Source organism: Gouania willdenowi, chromosome 24, assembly GCF_900634775.1.
Source record: "Gouania willdenowi chromosome 24, fGouWil2.1, whole genome shotgun sequence".
In the NCBI taxonomy this organism is placed as follows: Eukaryota; Metazoa; Chordata; class Actinopteri; order Blenniiformes; family Gobiesocidae; genus Gouania; species Gouania willdenowi.
The window spans coordinates 23222985-23241734 of NC_041066.1; the positions used below are offsets into that span (position 1 = coordinate 23222985).

The 18750-nt window shown below is 33.1% G+C and overlaps 1 protein-coding gene across 1 annotated transcript in view; it reads right to left on the bottom strand.

Annotated features, from left to right (window-relative positions):
- adgb (androglobin) overlaps nt 1-18298 on the bottom strand; it is a 50395-nt gene extending 32097 nt beyond the window's left edge. Inside the window, exons 1-12 of the mRNA XM_028440343.1 lie at nt 18099-18298; nt 16300-16459; nt 14705-14797; nt 13623-13691; nt 12506-12682; nt 8343-8482; nt 7439-7525; nt 6298-6410; nt 3308-3372; nt 3040-3214; nt 2843-2924; nt 2504-2600 (exon numbers count right to left, since the gene is read on the bottom strand). Coding sequence (XP_028296144.1) covers nt 2504-2600; nt 2843-2924; nt 3040-3214; nt 3308-3372; nt 6298-6410; nt 7439-7525; nt 8343-8482; nt 12506-12682; nt 13623-13691; nt 14705-14797; nt 16300-16459; nt 18099-18169 — 1329 coding nt within the window. The 5' untranslated portion in view covers nt 18170-18298. The remainder of the gene's footprint in view (nt 1-2503; nt 2601-2842; nt 2925-3039; nt 3215-3307; nt 3373-6297; nt 6411-7438; nt 7526-8342; nt 8483-12505; nt 12683-13622; nt 13692-14704; nt 14798-16299; nt 16460-18098) is intronic.
- Between the last annotated feature and the right edge of the window lie 452 nt (nt 18299-18750).

Here is an 18750-nt window from a genome sequence, read left to right on the forward strand (position 1 = left end):
GATCCCCTCCAAAAGTGTAATGGAATCTTCCAAGGTGTAAAGTCTAATTTTGGTTAACAATTGAGTCTAAGTGTGTTAAGTACTTTTCAAATAATCCTTCTAACAGAGAAAAAACAAAAAACAAAAAACAATAATAATAAATGCCTGTGAAAATATTCACTCCTTCACGGAGAAAAAAAAAAGAAAGAAAAAAAGTGGTTTTGGGGTTTAGTTATTGTAATAATTTCACAGAAAGGTTGGGGTTCATTATATTTTTCAGCTAAACTTATATCTTTAATTATCCATGTTCAATCACAACTCAGTTATGATTACGGTGACGGTTTTTGTTATTTTTGAATCCCTTACTGCATTTTCACCCCAGTTTAACTGTGTTCATCCTATTTTAACTAGTTTTTAGGGTGTTATGATAGTCTTATCTCATGTTTTATGCCTTGGTATTGACGGTTTTTATAGAATTTCCATGTCAATTACAATTACAAAGACACTTATCTGAACTCAATTGTGAGTACACAGCAACAGATTCTTTCAGATACAATTATAATTATGTTATTATTGTAATTAACTATCATTTACACGATTACAATTATAATTGACCCCAACCCTGTGTAAATCCCTGTTCATTAGCTTAAACATGCTAATCAGCAATGTAAAAAAATAAAATAAAAAAAACATCACAAAACCCTCTTTTTTGATATATGGACGAGGCTGACCATCTGCTTGTAGAAATGGGAACAGGACCATGGCCCACATGTGGCTGGTAGCCCCAAAGTACAAACACACGCCCCCACATCACATCAAACGACAGATCAAATTAGCATGTCCACACAGCCCTAACCCAGTCACTCTATAACTGGTCACAGTTACACAAGAGGGCCATTAATATGAACTCTATTTTCTCTCTCCGTGTGCTAGGAGTGAAGTGTAATAATGAAGCCCCCCAGGAGACACGGACACTGATGGCTCACCATCTAATTGTGGTGCTTTTTTTTTTTTAGCCATCAGTGAGGAACGCGACCTCTCCCTCTTTGAAACCCACGCACAGTCGCACACGCGCCATACTAGATACTACCACATGCCACTGATTCTTTCTCCCATCTTTCTTTCTTTCATCTCTCCCCGCCAGGCAGTCGCTTCATTTCATTTCTTCAGTCCTCTTTCCTTTTATCCACACAGCTGAACTGAGCCGGTGACTCCATTCCTTACTGACTATCCACATCTTTGTGTCTGTTCTGAACCCTCTGTTCACCCCCTGCTGTTTCCCTTTCTCTGCTCGTCCTCTCTTTAGTGCACATCATTCTCTTTAGTCGGTTGTGGCCTTGTTGCCTCTCAAACAAGGCAGAGGAGAGACATTATGGGGCACCGACATGTTAAAATAAGCTTTTTACAACATTTAGCAAGAAAGCCTTTTAAAAAGAAAAACATTTATTTTGACCAGATTTACAGCAATATCTGTGAAATTTGTGATGTTTTTTTCTCTCGTATAAATATAATGTTCATGTTGAATGCAAATGCTAATTATTAAATCTAAATCTACAATCTAAATCTAAATGTTAAAGGTTAAATCTAAATGTTATGAAATTAGTGATATGTTTTTGTCGTAAAAATATGTCAAAGTTAAATCTAAATCTAAATGTAAAATCTACATGTTACATTTAAATATAAATGATAAATCTAAATGTTAAATCTAAATGTTACATTTAAATATAAATGATAAATCTAAATGTTACATTTAAATATAATGATAAATCTAAATGTTACATTTAAATATAATGATAAATCTAAATGTTAAATATTAAATCTAAATGTTACATTTAAATATAAAAGATAAATCTAAATGTTAAATCTAAATGTTAAATTTAAATGTTAAATCTAAATGTTACATTTAAATATAAATGATAAATCTAAATGTTAAATCTAAATATGACATTTAAATCTAAATGTTAAATCTAAATGTTAAATCTAAATGTTAAATCTAAAAGCTACATTTAAATATAAATGATAAATCTAAATGTTAAATCTAAATGTTAAATCTAAATGTTAAATATAAATATAAATGTTGAATCTAAATCTAAATGTAAATGTCAAATCTAAATCTAAATGTTAAATCTAAACCTAAATGTTAAATATAAATGTCACGGGTGGAAATAAATATTCAGCTAATATGCAAATTATCTGGAACTATTAAAATAAAAGCTGTGTTTGAAATTGTATACTAACAAACAACAAAATGCATGATTCAGAAGACACAAAATAATTCCAAATATACACAAAACAACAACAGTTTTGTGTAATTGTTGTGTATTTTGTTGTCCTGTGCATTTTCCTGTCATTTTGTGTAATTGAGTATTTTTCAGCCAGTTTATGCATTTTTGGAGTCATTTCGTGCATTTTTGTTCTCGTTTGGGGTTCTTGAAGTACTTTTCGTGTATTTTTGTGTTCTTTGGTGTATTTTTCTATCATTTTCTTTGTTTATGGTGTCATTTTGTGCATTGATGGAAATCACCTGGGTTTCCTCATGGCTGTTTGGTGAGTCAGGAGCATGTGGGGCGCTGTCTGGTGTCTCAGCAATGGACACCAGGGCAGATCCTATAGACGACAACCTAATAAACACACATAGATACATACATGTATGGAAGACAGAACTATGGAAAGCTGTCTGAGCATGAATTTAATTATCGGTGACAACCATAGTTAAGTTCTTCTGAAATATCAGGACAAGTACACTATTATTGAGTGACACGTTTTGCTTCATTAGTAAAGTGTACTGACTTTACCAATAATAAATCTTTACTTTCCATAGAGAGAACCCTAAAGCAAACAAACACAAGTGAGTTATACGTACATCTCTGGAGTACCATCAGCACCATCTGAGACAAAAGCACTGGCAAACCCAATGAAGTGCTCTGGTGCTGGTGAAGCACACTCTGCAAACACACAAACAAAACACCATCTCACACCATCTCACCACTGCTTTTTCACACATTCCTAAAGAACAGTTGATGCCAGATATTATTTAATCTGATCATTTCCATCGCTCACTTTGTGGTTCAGACGTGGCCACGTTCTTATTTTGAGGGCGAATGAGTTTCCATCGGGGCACAGGAGGAGGTTTGGGTGGCGCCTCCAGCGGGCACGAGCGGGTTCTCGTCAGCAGAACGACGTGGTTGAGAAGCAGGGAGAGACCGTAGCGGCGTAGTAACTGTGAGGAGTCGGCCTTAAACACCACATTTTATTATTATCATTTTAAATTTGCAAGACTTGATGATTCTGAAAAATATAACAATAGAAAGACAGTCTTAACACTCACCACTTGGGATTTGTTTTCCCGTTGAAAAGCTTGGTAGTTGGCACACACAACAATGTCCGTGACCCCTGAGAGACATAGACAGACAAGCCAAAAATACAATTATTATCAACATTCATGTTAAAATAATGATTAATCTGATCATTAATACATGAAAGAATAAAAGGTTTTTGTGAGCGTTTCTGGTGTTTTGTGCATTTTTGGAGTCATGTTGTATATTTTTCTATTAATGTGTTTTTGTTTTCATTTTGTATATTTTCCTATAATTATGTATGTTTTCAGGAGTCATTAGTTATCGGTTCGTAAATGTTCTTGTGAGTCTTTTTGTATTTTTCTAATCCTTTTGTGTCTATTTCAGTGACAGTTTTTTTTTTTTTTTTACTCATTTGGGGTATTTTTATTTAATTTTGTTTGTTCTTAAAGTCATTTTGTATATTTTTGTATCATTTTGTTTGTTTTTGTTGTCGTTTTGTATATTTCTCTGGTATCTGTTTATTTTGGTAGTGGTTTTGTGTATTTTCCTGTAATTATGTATGTTTTAAGGAGTCACTTTGTGCACATTTGTTATCGTTTTGTACATTTTCTGATATTTTTGTTATGATTTTTTGCATTTTTCTTATCCTTTTGTATGTTTTTCTGTAATTTTGTACGTTTTTTGAGTCGTTTGAGTGCTTTAGTTAAATATGTTTTCAGAGTCGTTCCATGTGCATTTATTATCGTTTTATAAATTTTCCTTTTGATTTTGTGTGTTTTCTGTAATTTTGTTCCTTTTTTGGAGTCATGTGGGGTATTTTTATATTATTTTGGATGTTTTTGGAGTCATTTTTGTAAATTTGGTTAATGTTTTTTACATCGTTGTGTGTTTGTGAAGTCGTTTTGTGGGTTTTGGAAGTAGTTTTCGGTATTTTTGCTGTTGTTTTGTTTATTTTTTGTCATTATGTATGGCCGCAAAAAATGAGACCATGGGCTGCATGTGGCCCCCGGGCCGCCAGTTGCCTATGTCTGAACTAGATGTCAAAGGTTTGGATGTGTGCATGGGTAAAAAAGAAGGGTTAATAGTTAATAAGAGCCATTGTTTACATATGTAAAAAGACAAAAGACATTCAGCCTCCATCAATAGAAATAAAACAGGTGGCCTTTATCTGGTCTGCATTAGGAGACCTTACTACATCTTTCCTCCACACAGCATCTTACAGTACATTCTATAGAAGCAGGAGACACGGAAAATCCATTTGAAAAACCGTGAACAGGAGAGATAAGATGCGATAAGAAAAGATAAGAGCACTGAACTAATATGAAGGCCCCACATGAAAAATCAAAGAGAAAGAAATGAGAACGTCTTCAAATTCAATATGAAGAATTAGCTTTTCTGTTTGCATTTCATTGTAGACAATAGAAAATTGTGTTTATGTTTTAGCATTTATTTGTGAAGCATGAAATGACTGTATGTTTTAGCAATTCTAACTTAAACACTGTTATTGCATATTTTACCCAGGATTAAACTTGTATAATCTTGAACATTTAGAGAAATCTGAGTCGCTAACGTTGCTTTTATCGAGCCATGCATGTCTTTCGTTTCAACTTTGCCTTTTTCTGATAGCCGTACTTTACTCGGGAAGCTCCCCTTACCCTGCGGGAGCACCAAATAATTCACCCTTCTACTGCTCCCTCTGCTGGTTTATTTATGGCCCACCATACACGCATTAACCCTTCTTGCCCTCTATAATACATGAGCACAGTCAAACAGGAAGTGATGCTTCAACGAACAGGAAAGAGGCAGCAGCTTACTTATAGTGTGGCTGGAAAAGAGAAAATACAATATTTGGGGCCCATCCATTAAGTTATTCTATGAATCTGTGATAACCACATTTATTTATTTATCCAGGAAGTTTATTATTATTAGCTCCATAGTATATAGCCATCTTAAAGATATAAATCATTGTTTTAATCAGATGTAAAATGAGTTAAAAGTGACCAAAATGGTGGTGAAATGGGATTTTAAAAAACCACAAAAACTGTTAAAAGTTGCAACTTAGAGTGGGCTAAAAACAGACAAAATAGTGATAAAAGGGTTCAAAACAATTAGTTTTAAACTGGCAAATAATGGGTATGACAAATCACGAATGTGGTTAAATTGGCCAAAAAATGCATGAAATATGATGAAAAACATTACAATAATGTGTCAACATATGTGACATTAGGTGGAAAAGTGGTGAAAGGGTTTATAAGTGCTGAAAATGTGTTGAAAGTGGAAAAAATTGCAGAAAGTGCATTAAAATGTGATGTAGAAGTGTCAGAAATGGGAGTAATGTAGCAAAAATGCATTAAAAGGAAAAAAAAATATGAAGAAAAGGAAAAAGGAATGAAGACAGGTTAAAATATGGTAGTTTGGTGTAAGTTGCAGAAAAAGAGAAAAATAAGCAAAAAATGGGCTCAAATTGTTAAAAAAAAATATTGTGGTGGTGAAATGGGATTTTGAAAGTCACAGAAACTGGTTAAAAGTTGCAAACTAGAGTTTCCAAAAAACACAGAAAAAGTGATAAAAGTGTCAATATTGGAACAATTATGGGCATGACAAATCGTGAATGTGGTTAAATTTGCAAAAATAAGCATGAATATGATGAACATAGGTTAAAAGTGGCAATGATGGGTCAACATATGCTACATCAGGTGGGGAAGAGTGGTGGAAAGGGTTTATAAGAGCTGAAAATGTCTTAAAAGTGGAAAAAATTTGCAGAAAAGGCATTGAAATTGGAGTATGGCAAAATATGGCAAGTTTTGGTGTAGTTGCAAGAAAAATGGTAAAAAGAAATGAGCAAAAATGGGGGCTCAAATTGTTCCAAAAATAATAGTTTTCTTGACAGCATCTGGAAACCCCTTCCCAGTGTCCTCAAATCCAGTCCTGACCCCAAGGTTGAGAACCCCTGGCTTGAAGCATCAACCTGCTGTAAGTGGGTCAGACATTTATGAGGATAAATAATAACTGTACTTACCTTTCTCCGGCTCATGCATTTGAGCCGGATCACTCGTATCTTTTGGAGCTTGATGCGTGAACACTGGGATGGCTCCTTGTAGGAAATCCCAGGTTTTTTGTAAGTCAACTGATCTGAGGGGAGAAGGGTGAACATTTTTTTATTTATTCAATTTAAGAAATTTTAGTTGAAGTAAATACATAAAAATATTTTAAAAATCACACCATTTTGTTGTTTTTTGGAGCGGGATATGTTCTACTAATTATATATGTTTGAGAGTCACCGATTTACTGCAGCATTTACATTCACTCTCACAACAAATGCACAGTACACATAAAAAACGACAACAAAAATACACAAAATTGACCAAAAACCTGGTATATAAAACATCAGAGATATTTACACAAAGACTGAATAAAGAGACAAAATTAGCAAAAAAAATAAATCAAAACAGAAATACACAAAATCAACCAGAAATTGTACAAGATGACTAAAAATATACAAAAATAACTGAAATATTTACAAAATGACAACAAATTTACACAAAATGATGACAAATTTACAGAAAATGACTCGAAAAAGAGACAGAATTAGCAAAAAATACACAAAAATGAACAAAATGACAACAGAAAATCAGAAATACACAAAATCTACCAGAAATTGCATAAGATGACTAAAAATACACAAAAATAACTGAAATATTTACAAAATGGCTACAAAAAGAGACAGAATTACCATAAAATACACAAAATAAACAAGATCACAACAGAAATAACGTACATAAAATCAACTGGACTTTGAACCACTTCTTGTCTAAAGTGAAACCAATGTTTTGTCACTCGTACCAAATGTTGAACTGGCACTGGACCAGGGAAGTGTGAATGATTTTCAGTTCAACAATGTGTGTGGGTGTGTGTGTGTGTGTGTGTGTGTGTGTGTGGGTGTGTGTGTGTGTGTGTGTGTGTGTGTGTGGTGTGTGTGTGTGTGTGTGTGTGTTGTGCTTGTGTGTGTGTGTGTAGCTAAAAATCTGATACCATCTTATTTAGATTCTGCCTTGTTTTGTCCTTAAAAAGCTAAAAAAAAGTTTTGAACACTGCTGCATTATTTTAAATCTTTCCGTATTTTAAATATGTTTAACAATTCAGTGAAACAATTTACTTACTCTATAGGACGGACTTCTGGAATCCAGCTGGTCAAACAATGGATGAATGTAAATTCTGCCAGCTCCCCGCAGGCCTCTGACACAACCACTAAAACACACCACACACACACACACACACACACCCACACACACACAAACAACAACAACAACAACAGTTAAAAACAGACAAGAACGCACAATGCATTGAAGATTGGCCTAATAATTCCAGCAAGTTCATTTTGGTCTTCTTTTGAATAATATGTTTAGGTTTCATTTATTCAAAGAACTATTTTTTTCAGGAAATTTACTTTGATCTCCTGACATGTTTTGACTGTCCACTGCCAGTCTTCCTCAGAGGGTGTCTGCTGATCACTTTGAATGTTTCCTTGACATTCGCGCAAGAAGTCCATCACGTTATTTTTGAATAATATGTTTAGGTTTCATTTATTCAGACAACTTTTTCTCAGGAAATTTACTTTTATCTCCTGACATGTTTTGACTGTCACTGCCAGTCTTCTTCAGAGGCGTCTGCTGATCACTTTGATGCGTCAAGGACACGTCGCTTTTGCAAAATATACTTGCTGGAATTATTACGCGGAAGTCCAGGACACATCAAAGCAATCAACAGACGCCTCTGAAGAAGACTGGCAGTTCCATAGTTCCAAGTTTAGCTCTTCTATTAAAAAAAGGACAAATTTCACCACAACCAATAAATGATTTATCAGGAGAGAGTAGCAGCTTTTTTTGTTTCCTGCCCTGAATTAAACATTCATGTTTTGACCTTCTGTGGACATTAAAACTGAAGTTGTAACTTCAACAAAACAAGCTTCCATATTTGAATAATTTAACTTGACGCATTAATCTACATTTTAATCAAATCTTAGTTATTTTAATATTTACAAACTAATAATAGGAGTAAACTTACTGTGCATTGGCCACTTTGATTAGAGCTTTAGACAACAGCATGGGCCACAGCTCTGACTGACACGTAGAAGCTGGAAGAAGCAGTTTATCGTCCTCGTCAAATGGCATTGAGTCATCCACTGTTATCTCCCTCCAACAACCCTGGAAACAAACAAGAAAAAGAAGAGTTTTAATAACAACTTGGGTTCAAAGCGTTCAATCCGGTAAAGCACGTGTCAAACTCAAGGACTATTATTTCAGCACACACTAAAACGAAGGTTTTCCATTCTGCTTGTTCTTTAATAAATGCATTGCACCTTGGTTATTTAAAACTCTAGGAGGATTTTGTGTGGTTTGGCCAAATATTTAGATAAAGTGCCAAATTTGGCCCGCTAAATTGCAGACTTCCTGTTCGATTTAGGTTATCCTAAATTTTTTGCTATTCACGGTTTAATACATATACTGTACCTACTGAATGCCATCCAGCTAGTTCAAACCAGTGGAAAGTTACAAACTCTAGGTGGAGGTAACGAGACCTGAAATTGCATCAAAAAACGACACGTAAAATTTTTCACCAACCAATACCGTCCTGTCAAATTTAATGAAACTGAACCCCTGGGAAGGGCCTAAAAAAATCCAAGTATTAGAGTAAAAATAAGAAAATTAAGAATCAGTACGGGAACATTAGGGCTTTTGTAGTGCCTTCAGTTTCCTGCATTCCCGCTCAGAGGTAAAGGGTGCATTCGAATAGTCCCTCCTATCTCCTTTCCTATCCACTGTTACTTCACCCCCGGAAATGTTTAAGTAGCGGCCATGATGAATAGCATTCCAATTCTCTTTAAGCTAAGGAACAGAGGCTCAATGCTTCCTTTATAACCTCCTTTAGCTTAGATAACGCTGATGCATCCTTAACCAAAGGTGACCACATAATGCTGATCAGCAATTCCTTGTGGCGACAACATTTAAAGAACGACAAGGGACGGATATCATTAAGTAAGTTACCAATGCAATAATATGATTTGAACAATTTTAAATAATCTAAAACCCATATCTTATTATACGTAAGATATATTATCAGATTATAACTGACATAAAACAGACACTGTCGCTCAAGAAAAAGGAATCAGAGATATTTTTAGTCACATTATGTTGTGGCAGGTGAGAGTGATCAACCATGTGACGTTCTTTGAGTTTCACTTTTGTTCCTCGTAGCCTCTTTTCCTTTGATTTACATTCAAACCTTGTGATTTTTGAGATTATATCAGCGGAAAGTGTTTTCTGTTGTCAATTTTTCAACACGACAGACGTCACTAACCAACCGTCACGGCCGTCAGATTATTACGTCACCCAGAGGAAGTGTGTCTGATTGTCAAAAGAAACGTGATCGCCTTTTCCTAACTCCTATCCAAACACCTTTCCTTAACCCTGTGACGTCATCCACGGGGTTAAAGAATAGAGAAGGCAATAGGAGAGACTATTCAGATGCAGCCAAAGTCTCTTTAGCAGCCACACGTGCCCATCAGGAGCTAGCAATAACTCACCGCTCAAGAAACCCACCTCTGATTGGCCAAACAAAACAGCAAAAAAAAACCAGTCCAGATCAAATATATGATTTCAGTCTAGTAAATAAAGTGATACCACTTTTGTTTTAGCGCAAATCATCTATTGCTCAAGTCAAAATGCAGATCTGCTGTAGATTTGAGATAAAACAATAAACACAACCTGATGAAACAAATTGGATGAATGAAAACATGGAGTAGTCATTGAAGAACTCAGCAACGAGGAAATGGAAAGGGATTGTGTCATAGTGCTCTGATGTCACCACAACAAGCATCTGCTGGCAAACCATGACTGGCAGTAACTTAGTGCCTTCAACTGTGTCACGCTTGTCTGTCAAAGCAGCAGAATCCACATTGTTACAGAATATCATCCTTCTCCATGTTCTCCTTTCCACTTCCTCACTGACCTAAATTGTAGAGAAACAAAATAATTCATGTCTTTGCCCAGAATATTGAGCTTCATCTACTGCCTTCACAAGCCTGTATCACCATGACCTTTAGAGTCTTTAGAATAATTACATCTAAACCATGATCAAAAAATGAATGAAAACCACCTCCTATAAAATTCTCCCCAGGCCTCGTCTATTCTTCTGGTTTTTACTTGGTGTAGAAATCCAACATAAGCCTTTTTTTCCTTCTGAAGCAACTGTGCTCCTGTTAAGCCTTTATCTATTCATCAGGCCATGTACGCAGCACAGCTACTTCTGGCCTAGCAGTGAGACAGATTGATTTGAGCTCTGAGAGGATAAGGTTCTCTCATCCATCCATCCCCCCCCCCCCCCACCAAATACCCCTCAGTCTTATTTCCCATTCCCTAAATAACTGCATGCATCCTATGAGGCGCGTTCAACCATGTACGGCAATATTGTCCCATAATCTCCTGACATGTTTCGACTGTCAACTGTCAGTCTTCTTCAGAGGCGTCTGCTGATCGCTTTAATGTGTCCTTGACTTCGGCATAGTAATTCCAGCAAGTTCTTTTTGAAGACAAAATGAACTTGTTTTTTTGAAGACATCTTCTGATCAAAGCGATAAGCAGATGCCTCTGAAAAAAACAGGCAGTTCTCCTGTTTCGGAGGCCCCGCCCACTGAGGTCAAACAAGAAAAGGAGCTTTTCCAAAATCAAAATCAGCAACTTCACATCTGATGTGGAGCAAAATAAAGATGTGCTTTTTGAACGTGTGAAAACTGGAATTAAAGAAGCGCAATTAAACACTCTGTGGAAGAAGATCAGCTACTGAGCAGGCGACGTCTGCCCCCCTGTGTGCGCTGAGAACAACTTCACAACAAAGATCCTGGAGAGACTCACAGAAATATGTTGTTTATATCGGCCTCAGTCTGCTCGCTTTAGGCAACAAATAACACATGAAAAGAAATTAATGATCAAAACACTTTAAGGAACTGTTTCCATTTAAAAGCATGAATGAGGTCCTGTTTCCTCCATACAGCACCTGTTCTAAATGTGTTTCTGTTTGTGCTTAAATGACAGCTGAGGCTTGTATAATAATTATTTTCATTCTCAGTCATTTGGCTGTGCTGAACCACAAATCCACTCAGATTTGCGTACACGAGCTTAGACCAGACGTGAAATATGATCGTAGCACACGCTCACGTCACAATTGATAAAAACCGAAGCTTGCATGAATTAGGTCGAACGTACGAACGGTTGATAAATAAGGGCCATAAAAGGTCCTATATCATGTTAAATCAACTTTTTTTGAGCTTTTAACCTTGTTACAATGTTAATTCCTCATCAAAAACACCCCCAAATTATTATTAGGCTTCCTTCCTTCATCTGTGAGCAATCCTGACTAATCCTGCCCTCTGAAAAACAAGCAAAATTTTTTTATTGACATCACTAAAGTCTGAACCACCCCCTCCAGGAAGTGCCTGCTACCGATGTAAGTACCAAATGGAAGTGTATCCAAGTGGACCCGTGGGTACAGTACAAGCGACACCCCCAACAAACCACGCCCCACGCAAGCAATATTTCAATGCGCTGAGCCGTTCCATTTTTAGTATCCGCTATATCGCCTCGTATCACCTTTGACTTGATCTGACGTGTTTGTGACACAGCGACACTTTAGACAAAACAAATGATTATCACTTTAAATGCACTATTCCTGTAGTTAATAGAGTTGAGTGTTTGAAACAGCTGATCTCTGCTGCTGCCGCTGCTGTGATAAACACACAGCCTAAAGCGCTGCGACAGACTCACAATCACATTAGCCTCTTAAATATCCATGTGTTTTACTGTAATGTGCAGTTTTTTTGGCTGAAAACAATAACAACAGTGTGTGGATAGCAAAAGAAAATTGTTGTGATCAGCTGTTGTTTGTGGAGTCAGCGTCTACAGACATGCCTACTCATGAATATGCATAAGTAGGCTCCAAAACAGTTTTTAGAACTGCTCAGAAAGTCACTTTTTAGAGGCTAAAACTCTGGAAAACAGGCCAGTTTGGGAAAATAAACCTCAAATATTATGTTGTTGGGGTTTATTGGGTGAAAAACAGCATAATACTGGACCTTTAACAGTATAAACACATTTGAAAATGTTTCTATAAGTGAGAGCTTTATCAATGATACGTGTTCTTATTCTTATCCATGTTTGTGACGTGAATCTTACCATCCAGTAAAGTCTGACTATATATTTTCCGTAGTCGTTGTAGAGAGGGGTGTGGCCGTCCTCCACTGTACACAGAGAATAAATGTGTTCCCAGGGTCTCCAGCTTCCTGGTTGTGTTGGTGTGTCGTCACTGAGCTTCCAGACAATATGAATCTCACTGATGAGCCACCGCATCATCTGTGTAGAGAGGGTGAATAAAACAAACACACCAGTCCTCACACAATCAATACGTACTCAAATCAGACCTGTCACATTCATTACTGTCACTGACAGATCAATATGCTGACATTATAAATCAAACTATCATCAAACTAAAGGCCAAAGTGAATAATCTGAAGGGCTACCAGTTTGATATACATTATTTAAATTAGAAATATTCACGGTTTCACTTTAATTAAAGGGTAAGACAGTGTTTTTCAACCTTGGGGTTGTCTGGAATTAAAATTGCGTCCCCTGAAATGTCTAGTAATTGATAAAAATACATTTAAAAAAAATACTGATTAAAATGATCTATATAATTATTTATAATAATGTTTAAGTATAGAATGCAGTTATTTGATATTGTATGTGATGTATTTTTATTTTTTTATTTAATTTAATATATATTTATTTATATTATTTATTTTCATATAATTTAATACATATACTTTTTTAATTTAATATATATATTCATTATATTTATTTATATTATATTTATATATATATATATTTTTTAAATATATTTTCATATTCATTTAATTATATATATATTATTTTCAAATACATCACACAATATCAAACAACTGTATTCTATACTTAAAGATTCTTAAGTATAAATCTAAATAATATTTTTAATCATTTTAAAATGTAAATAAAAACTAGCAGTAACTTAAAAAGGTAAAAAAACGTTTCAACATGCAACATTTTTTTTCTTATTTAATACAATTGTTTCATTTTCATTACATTTCATAGGAAATCATAGTTCCTCTTTTACTAGCCACGAATAAACAACTTTTTTTCTTATTTAACAAAATCCTATCTGCAAAATTTAAATGTGTCCCAATGTTTGAAATGAAAACAAACATTTAAAGATGGTTAATTTGCAAAAATAAAAAATGACACAAACGTTAAAACCAACCTCGCTGCACATCAGGTGATTGTTGGAGGAGACGACGTCAAACACTTGATTTTCAACAACCGTCAGTTTCTGAAACAAAACACATTTTTACACACGCAGATAAACATTTAACAGATATAACTTCACAATAAAATACCTCAGGGTTGTATAGTTAATTTATTTATTTAAAAAACTCAACAAAAAAAATCTAACTTTAAAAATTGTGTCCATAATAATATTTCATGATATATTTATAGTGGTTAAAATACATTTCTATAAGAATTATTTATTAGTAATTGGCATTATATTTTTTGTAGGTATATGGTATAATTATATACTGTTTATTGGTGCAGTTGATTGATTATAGATCAATACATATTTTATATTAAATCTTTTCCTCATGTATAGGAAGTAACAGTAACATTGCAATGAATTATATGGGTGGTAAGGGGGGTGGGGCTTAAGTTTAAGAAGCTTCTGGCTCCTTTTTGAACATTTATCATTTCTTGTTTTTTATGAATTTTTCGTTTGAATTTTTGTTTGAAATAAATGTCAAATAAATTAGGATAAATAAGTTAAAAAATTGACAGTAAAGTGCATTAGTTTTATTATTATTATTATTATTATTATTATTATTAATAATAATCTATTCATTATATATAGGAAGTAACCGTAATATTGTATTGAATCATAGGGCGATAATAAGGGGGTGTGGCGTGAGTTTAAGGAGCTTCATGCTCCTTTTTTAACTGATTTTTGTACATTTATTTTCTTGTTTTATGTATTTTCCTTTTTTATTTGTGTTTGAAATGAAATGGCAAATAAAATAAAATAAATTATTATTATCATTCATAATTATTCTGCCATATCATGGAGTATAGATTATTTTTTGGCCATGAGATTTACAAAATAAAACACAGGAGATAAAATTATTTTTATTTGGATAGTTTTTAGATAAACTTCCTGAAATATGTTTTAATAATGGTATTCATTGAACTATTTAATTAATCAAAATTTATAAATATTCTTTACACAAATTTAATAAAAATGTATTTGTATCATTTATATATATATATATATATATTTTTTTTTTTGATAATTACCTCTTCAAGACCAAAATCTGCCGGTCGTTTCCAATGGTGTGCCTTCAAAGATGGAGGTAAAGCAATTTTTCCCTCAGGATCCTCAAAGAATCGCTGCCAACACAAAGAAAAAATAATTTTAATAAGAAGATAAGAACAACACTGCATATCTAACATTTCAGATATATGTATATATCTGAAAAATACATTAAAAATGATATATAGATCATAATGATGGAATGAATTAGTGATAACACACATTTTAAAGAATCTATATTTGTAAAAATGTGGAATGAAACTGTATTTAGTGTCTCCTGAATAGATTTATTTCTATAGTTTGCATCATTTCCTGTCACCTGAGCCTTGTATTTTCAGTTCATGTTCTAATTAATATAATTCCTATCATCATTTTGTGTGTATTCTGCCTGTTCTTTTTATTATTCAGTATATTTTTCTCTAATTTTGTGTGTTTTTGGTGTCAATTGTGCATGTTAATGATATCATTTAAATTATTCCATCTCAGTGTGTGTGTTTTTGGTGTCGTTCTGTATGTTTCTCTGTTATTTTTGTGTATTTTGTAGTGATCTTGTGTATTTTTCCTCTCATTTATCATGTATTTGTTGTTGTTTTGTGTGTTGCTGGTAATAGTAGGTATTTTTCTTAGTGTCATTTTGTGTATTTTGTTCTTCTTTTTATTATTCAGTATATTTTTCTCTCGTTTTGTGTGTTTTTCTTGTCATTTTGTGAGTTGCTGGTAATATTTAGCACAATTATCAATTTTAAGTATTTTTCTCAGAGTTATTTTGTGTTTTTTGTTGTTGTCTGTACTTTTTATTATTCAGTATATTTTTCTCTTATTTTGTGTGTTTTTCTTGTCATTTTTGCGTGGTAATGGTATTATTTCAATTATTCAAGCTCAGTGTGTGAGCTTTTGGTGTCGTTTTGTGGTTTCTTATGTCGTTTTGTATGTTTCTCTGTTATTTTTGTGTATTTTGTAGTAAACTTGTGTATTGTTCCTCTCATTTAGTGTGTATTTGTTGCTGTGTGTTGCTGGTAAGAGTAGGTGTTTTTCTTATTGTCATTTTGTGTATTTTGTTGTTCTTTTTATTTTTCAGTATATTTTTCTCACGTTTTGTGTGTTTCTCTTGTCGTTTTGTGAGTTGCTGGTAATACTTAGTATGATTATCAATTTTAACTAAAGATAAAAATAATAAAACCCCATGTTTTTTATGATTTAATTTGTTTATTTCCTCTCTCTCACTCAAGTACCCCCTGTAGTGCCATCGCGTACCCCTAGGGGTACACGTACCCTCATGTGAGAAACCCTGCCTTAGAGAATGTAAAGCTTTCTAATAAAATGACTGGAAAATAAATGTACAAATGTCTGCTTTTCAACAATAAAAACCTAATGAAATGAGATATTTTTTAAGCATGAACATTTCTTTCATCTGTTCATAATATATATACTATTTAAAAAAATATTATTATTATTTCAAGTGTTTATTATAAGGCTGTATTTCCTGTTCCTTTTGCACACCACTTACTGTACGTGCATTGTGCACTGTTTTATACTCTCGATCATTTTAAAGATTAAATAGTGTTTCCTGGATCTTTACCGCAGTGAGACTCCCAGTGGATTTTCTATCTTCTGCTCCATCACTTGAGTCCCATTTCTCTTTGTTGACCTTCTCATCATTCCATTCAGGCCAGACGTGGAACTTGTTTTCCACTCCACCTCCGAGGCTCTGAGAGGAAGTGGTGAGCAGCGAGCTCTCTCTGTAATCATTTCAAAGTCAAGATTCACGCATTTAAAGATATTTTTTTTAGAATTGCAATGACCTAATACTGTATATCTCTGTCTATATTGTAGTATTTTAGAATAGAATATACGTTTATTAATCTTTGCAAGAAATTATAGTGTTATAGCAGCAGATAATACCTTAAAACCACACACTATGGACAAATATGCAATAAAAAACATGTAAAATGTGTTTTATATTTTGCTAAAAATTTTTTATATTTTATAATTTAGTTAATATTGATGTTATTTATAGCTAAAGCTGCTTGGCGTTTTATGTTTACATGTGTTTGAAATGTTAATATTGAACTATTTATTTATTTTTCCTGTATTGTAAATTATTGTACTGTGAGTTTTAAATGTGAGGCTGGATATAAATGTGTATTATATTTAAATTGGTTGGGTTTTTTTTTTAGAGAGATTTCTGTTATTTATTGCATTTGTTTACTCATTTTCATCTGTTTTTAATCGTTTGAATAAGTAATAAAGTAAAATAAATACATTTCCCCATAAATATACAATATAACATGTAATATAACATGTGTTAGATTTTTATTATACTCTTTATATTTTATGTTTGAGTTAATATTGATGTTATTTACTTACGTAAAAAAGCTGCTTATGGCATTTTGTGTTTTCTATATTTTTGTTTTCTTTTTTATATCTGTTTGAAAAGGTAATATTGAACTATTTATTTATTTTATGTTATTGTAAACCACTTTGGATTTTTTATAAATACATTTGCATTTGAATAAATGCAAAAATAAAATAAAAACATTTCCCTATCGAGTAAGGCAAATGTGTTGCTTATTGCTAATTTGAGAGGTGCTTTATATATATATATATAGGTATTGTTATTTTAAAATGTATCTATTTACATGCACTTCTGTGGAGTTTTAGAATTGAATACAGAAAAAAATATGTGTATGAAATTATAGTGTTATGCCAGCAGAAAAAACCCCCAAAACCAAGCACTATGGATAAATATACAAATAAAAAACATGTTTACCTGTTTTATATTGTATTATAATTTTTACATTTTAGTTAATATTGATGTTATTTTTATATATATATATATATATATATATATATATATATATATATATATATATATATATATATATATATGTATTTAGATCTGGTTGAAATAAGCGTATTATTTTGAAATATATAATATTTTTGGGAGGGATTTTTGTTATTTTTTTTCCCCATTCGTTTATTTATTTGTATCCATTTTTAATCATTTGAATAAATAAAATTAATACAATTTAATAAATAAGATTCCCCATCTGGTAAGGCAAATATATTGCTTATTGCTCATTTGAAAGGTGCTTTTAAAAAATAAATACATGGTTTTTTTTTATGCTTTATTCTTTTTTGGTGCCTGTAGTGTCGCAATTTGTTACTTTAAAATGAATATAATTACGTGCACTTCTAAAAAAAACAACAACAACAGTAAATTAACCATAAAGTGATATAGTAGCAGTTCCTAGTAAACAATGACACTGCTTTATTTTACCGTCAGCTAATAGCTAAGCTAGCAGCTGTTAGCTAACTAAGCTAACCTCACAACAGCAGTTAAAAGCACTTAAAAATAATGACTCAACCAAAACTCACTCTGCGTGTCGGTCTGATAATGACACTTTGCTGGAGGAAGACTCCTTTTTCTTTGTTTTAGTCTTTGACATGATGAAATATGACCAATAAACGTCCAGTGATAATGTAATGTGGCTCAAAACAATCAGGAAACTAGCATCGCTCGAAAGTTTGGGCGTTGCTAGGCAACCAGGTTTCAATTAAAACAGCTGCGTCATGTCTTCTTTCCCGCATGCATTCGTTTCTGAAAACGGAAATAAAAACACCAATAATTACCTATTAAATTAATCAAATCCAATAGAAAGAAGAAAAAAAACGCTTAGGCTTTGCATTTGATTATAATTATTATTAATTATTAAATTAGCCAGAAGATTTAATTTTTTTATAAACAAAAAGACAAGAAAAATACAGAAAACGACTCATCACACACGAAACAACGGTAAACAAAATATACATTGAATGACAGAAAATATATGAAGAACGACTTTCAAAACACAAAAAAAATGACAACAGAAATAGACAAACATTACTCCAAAACATCAACAAAAACACACAAAATGAGGAAAAATATACAAGCCCTTTTGTTCTTTCATGTGTTAATGCTCAGCGCAAAAGTTAACACAGAAAATGATTCCAAAAACACACACATTGAGAGAAAAATAAAATAAAGTAC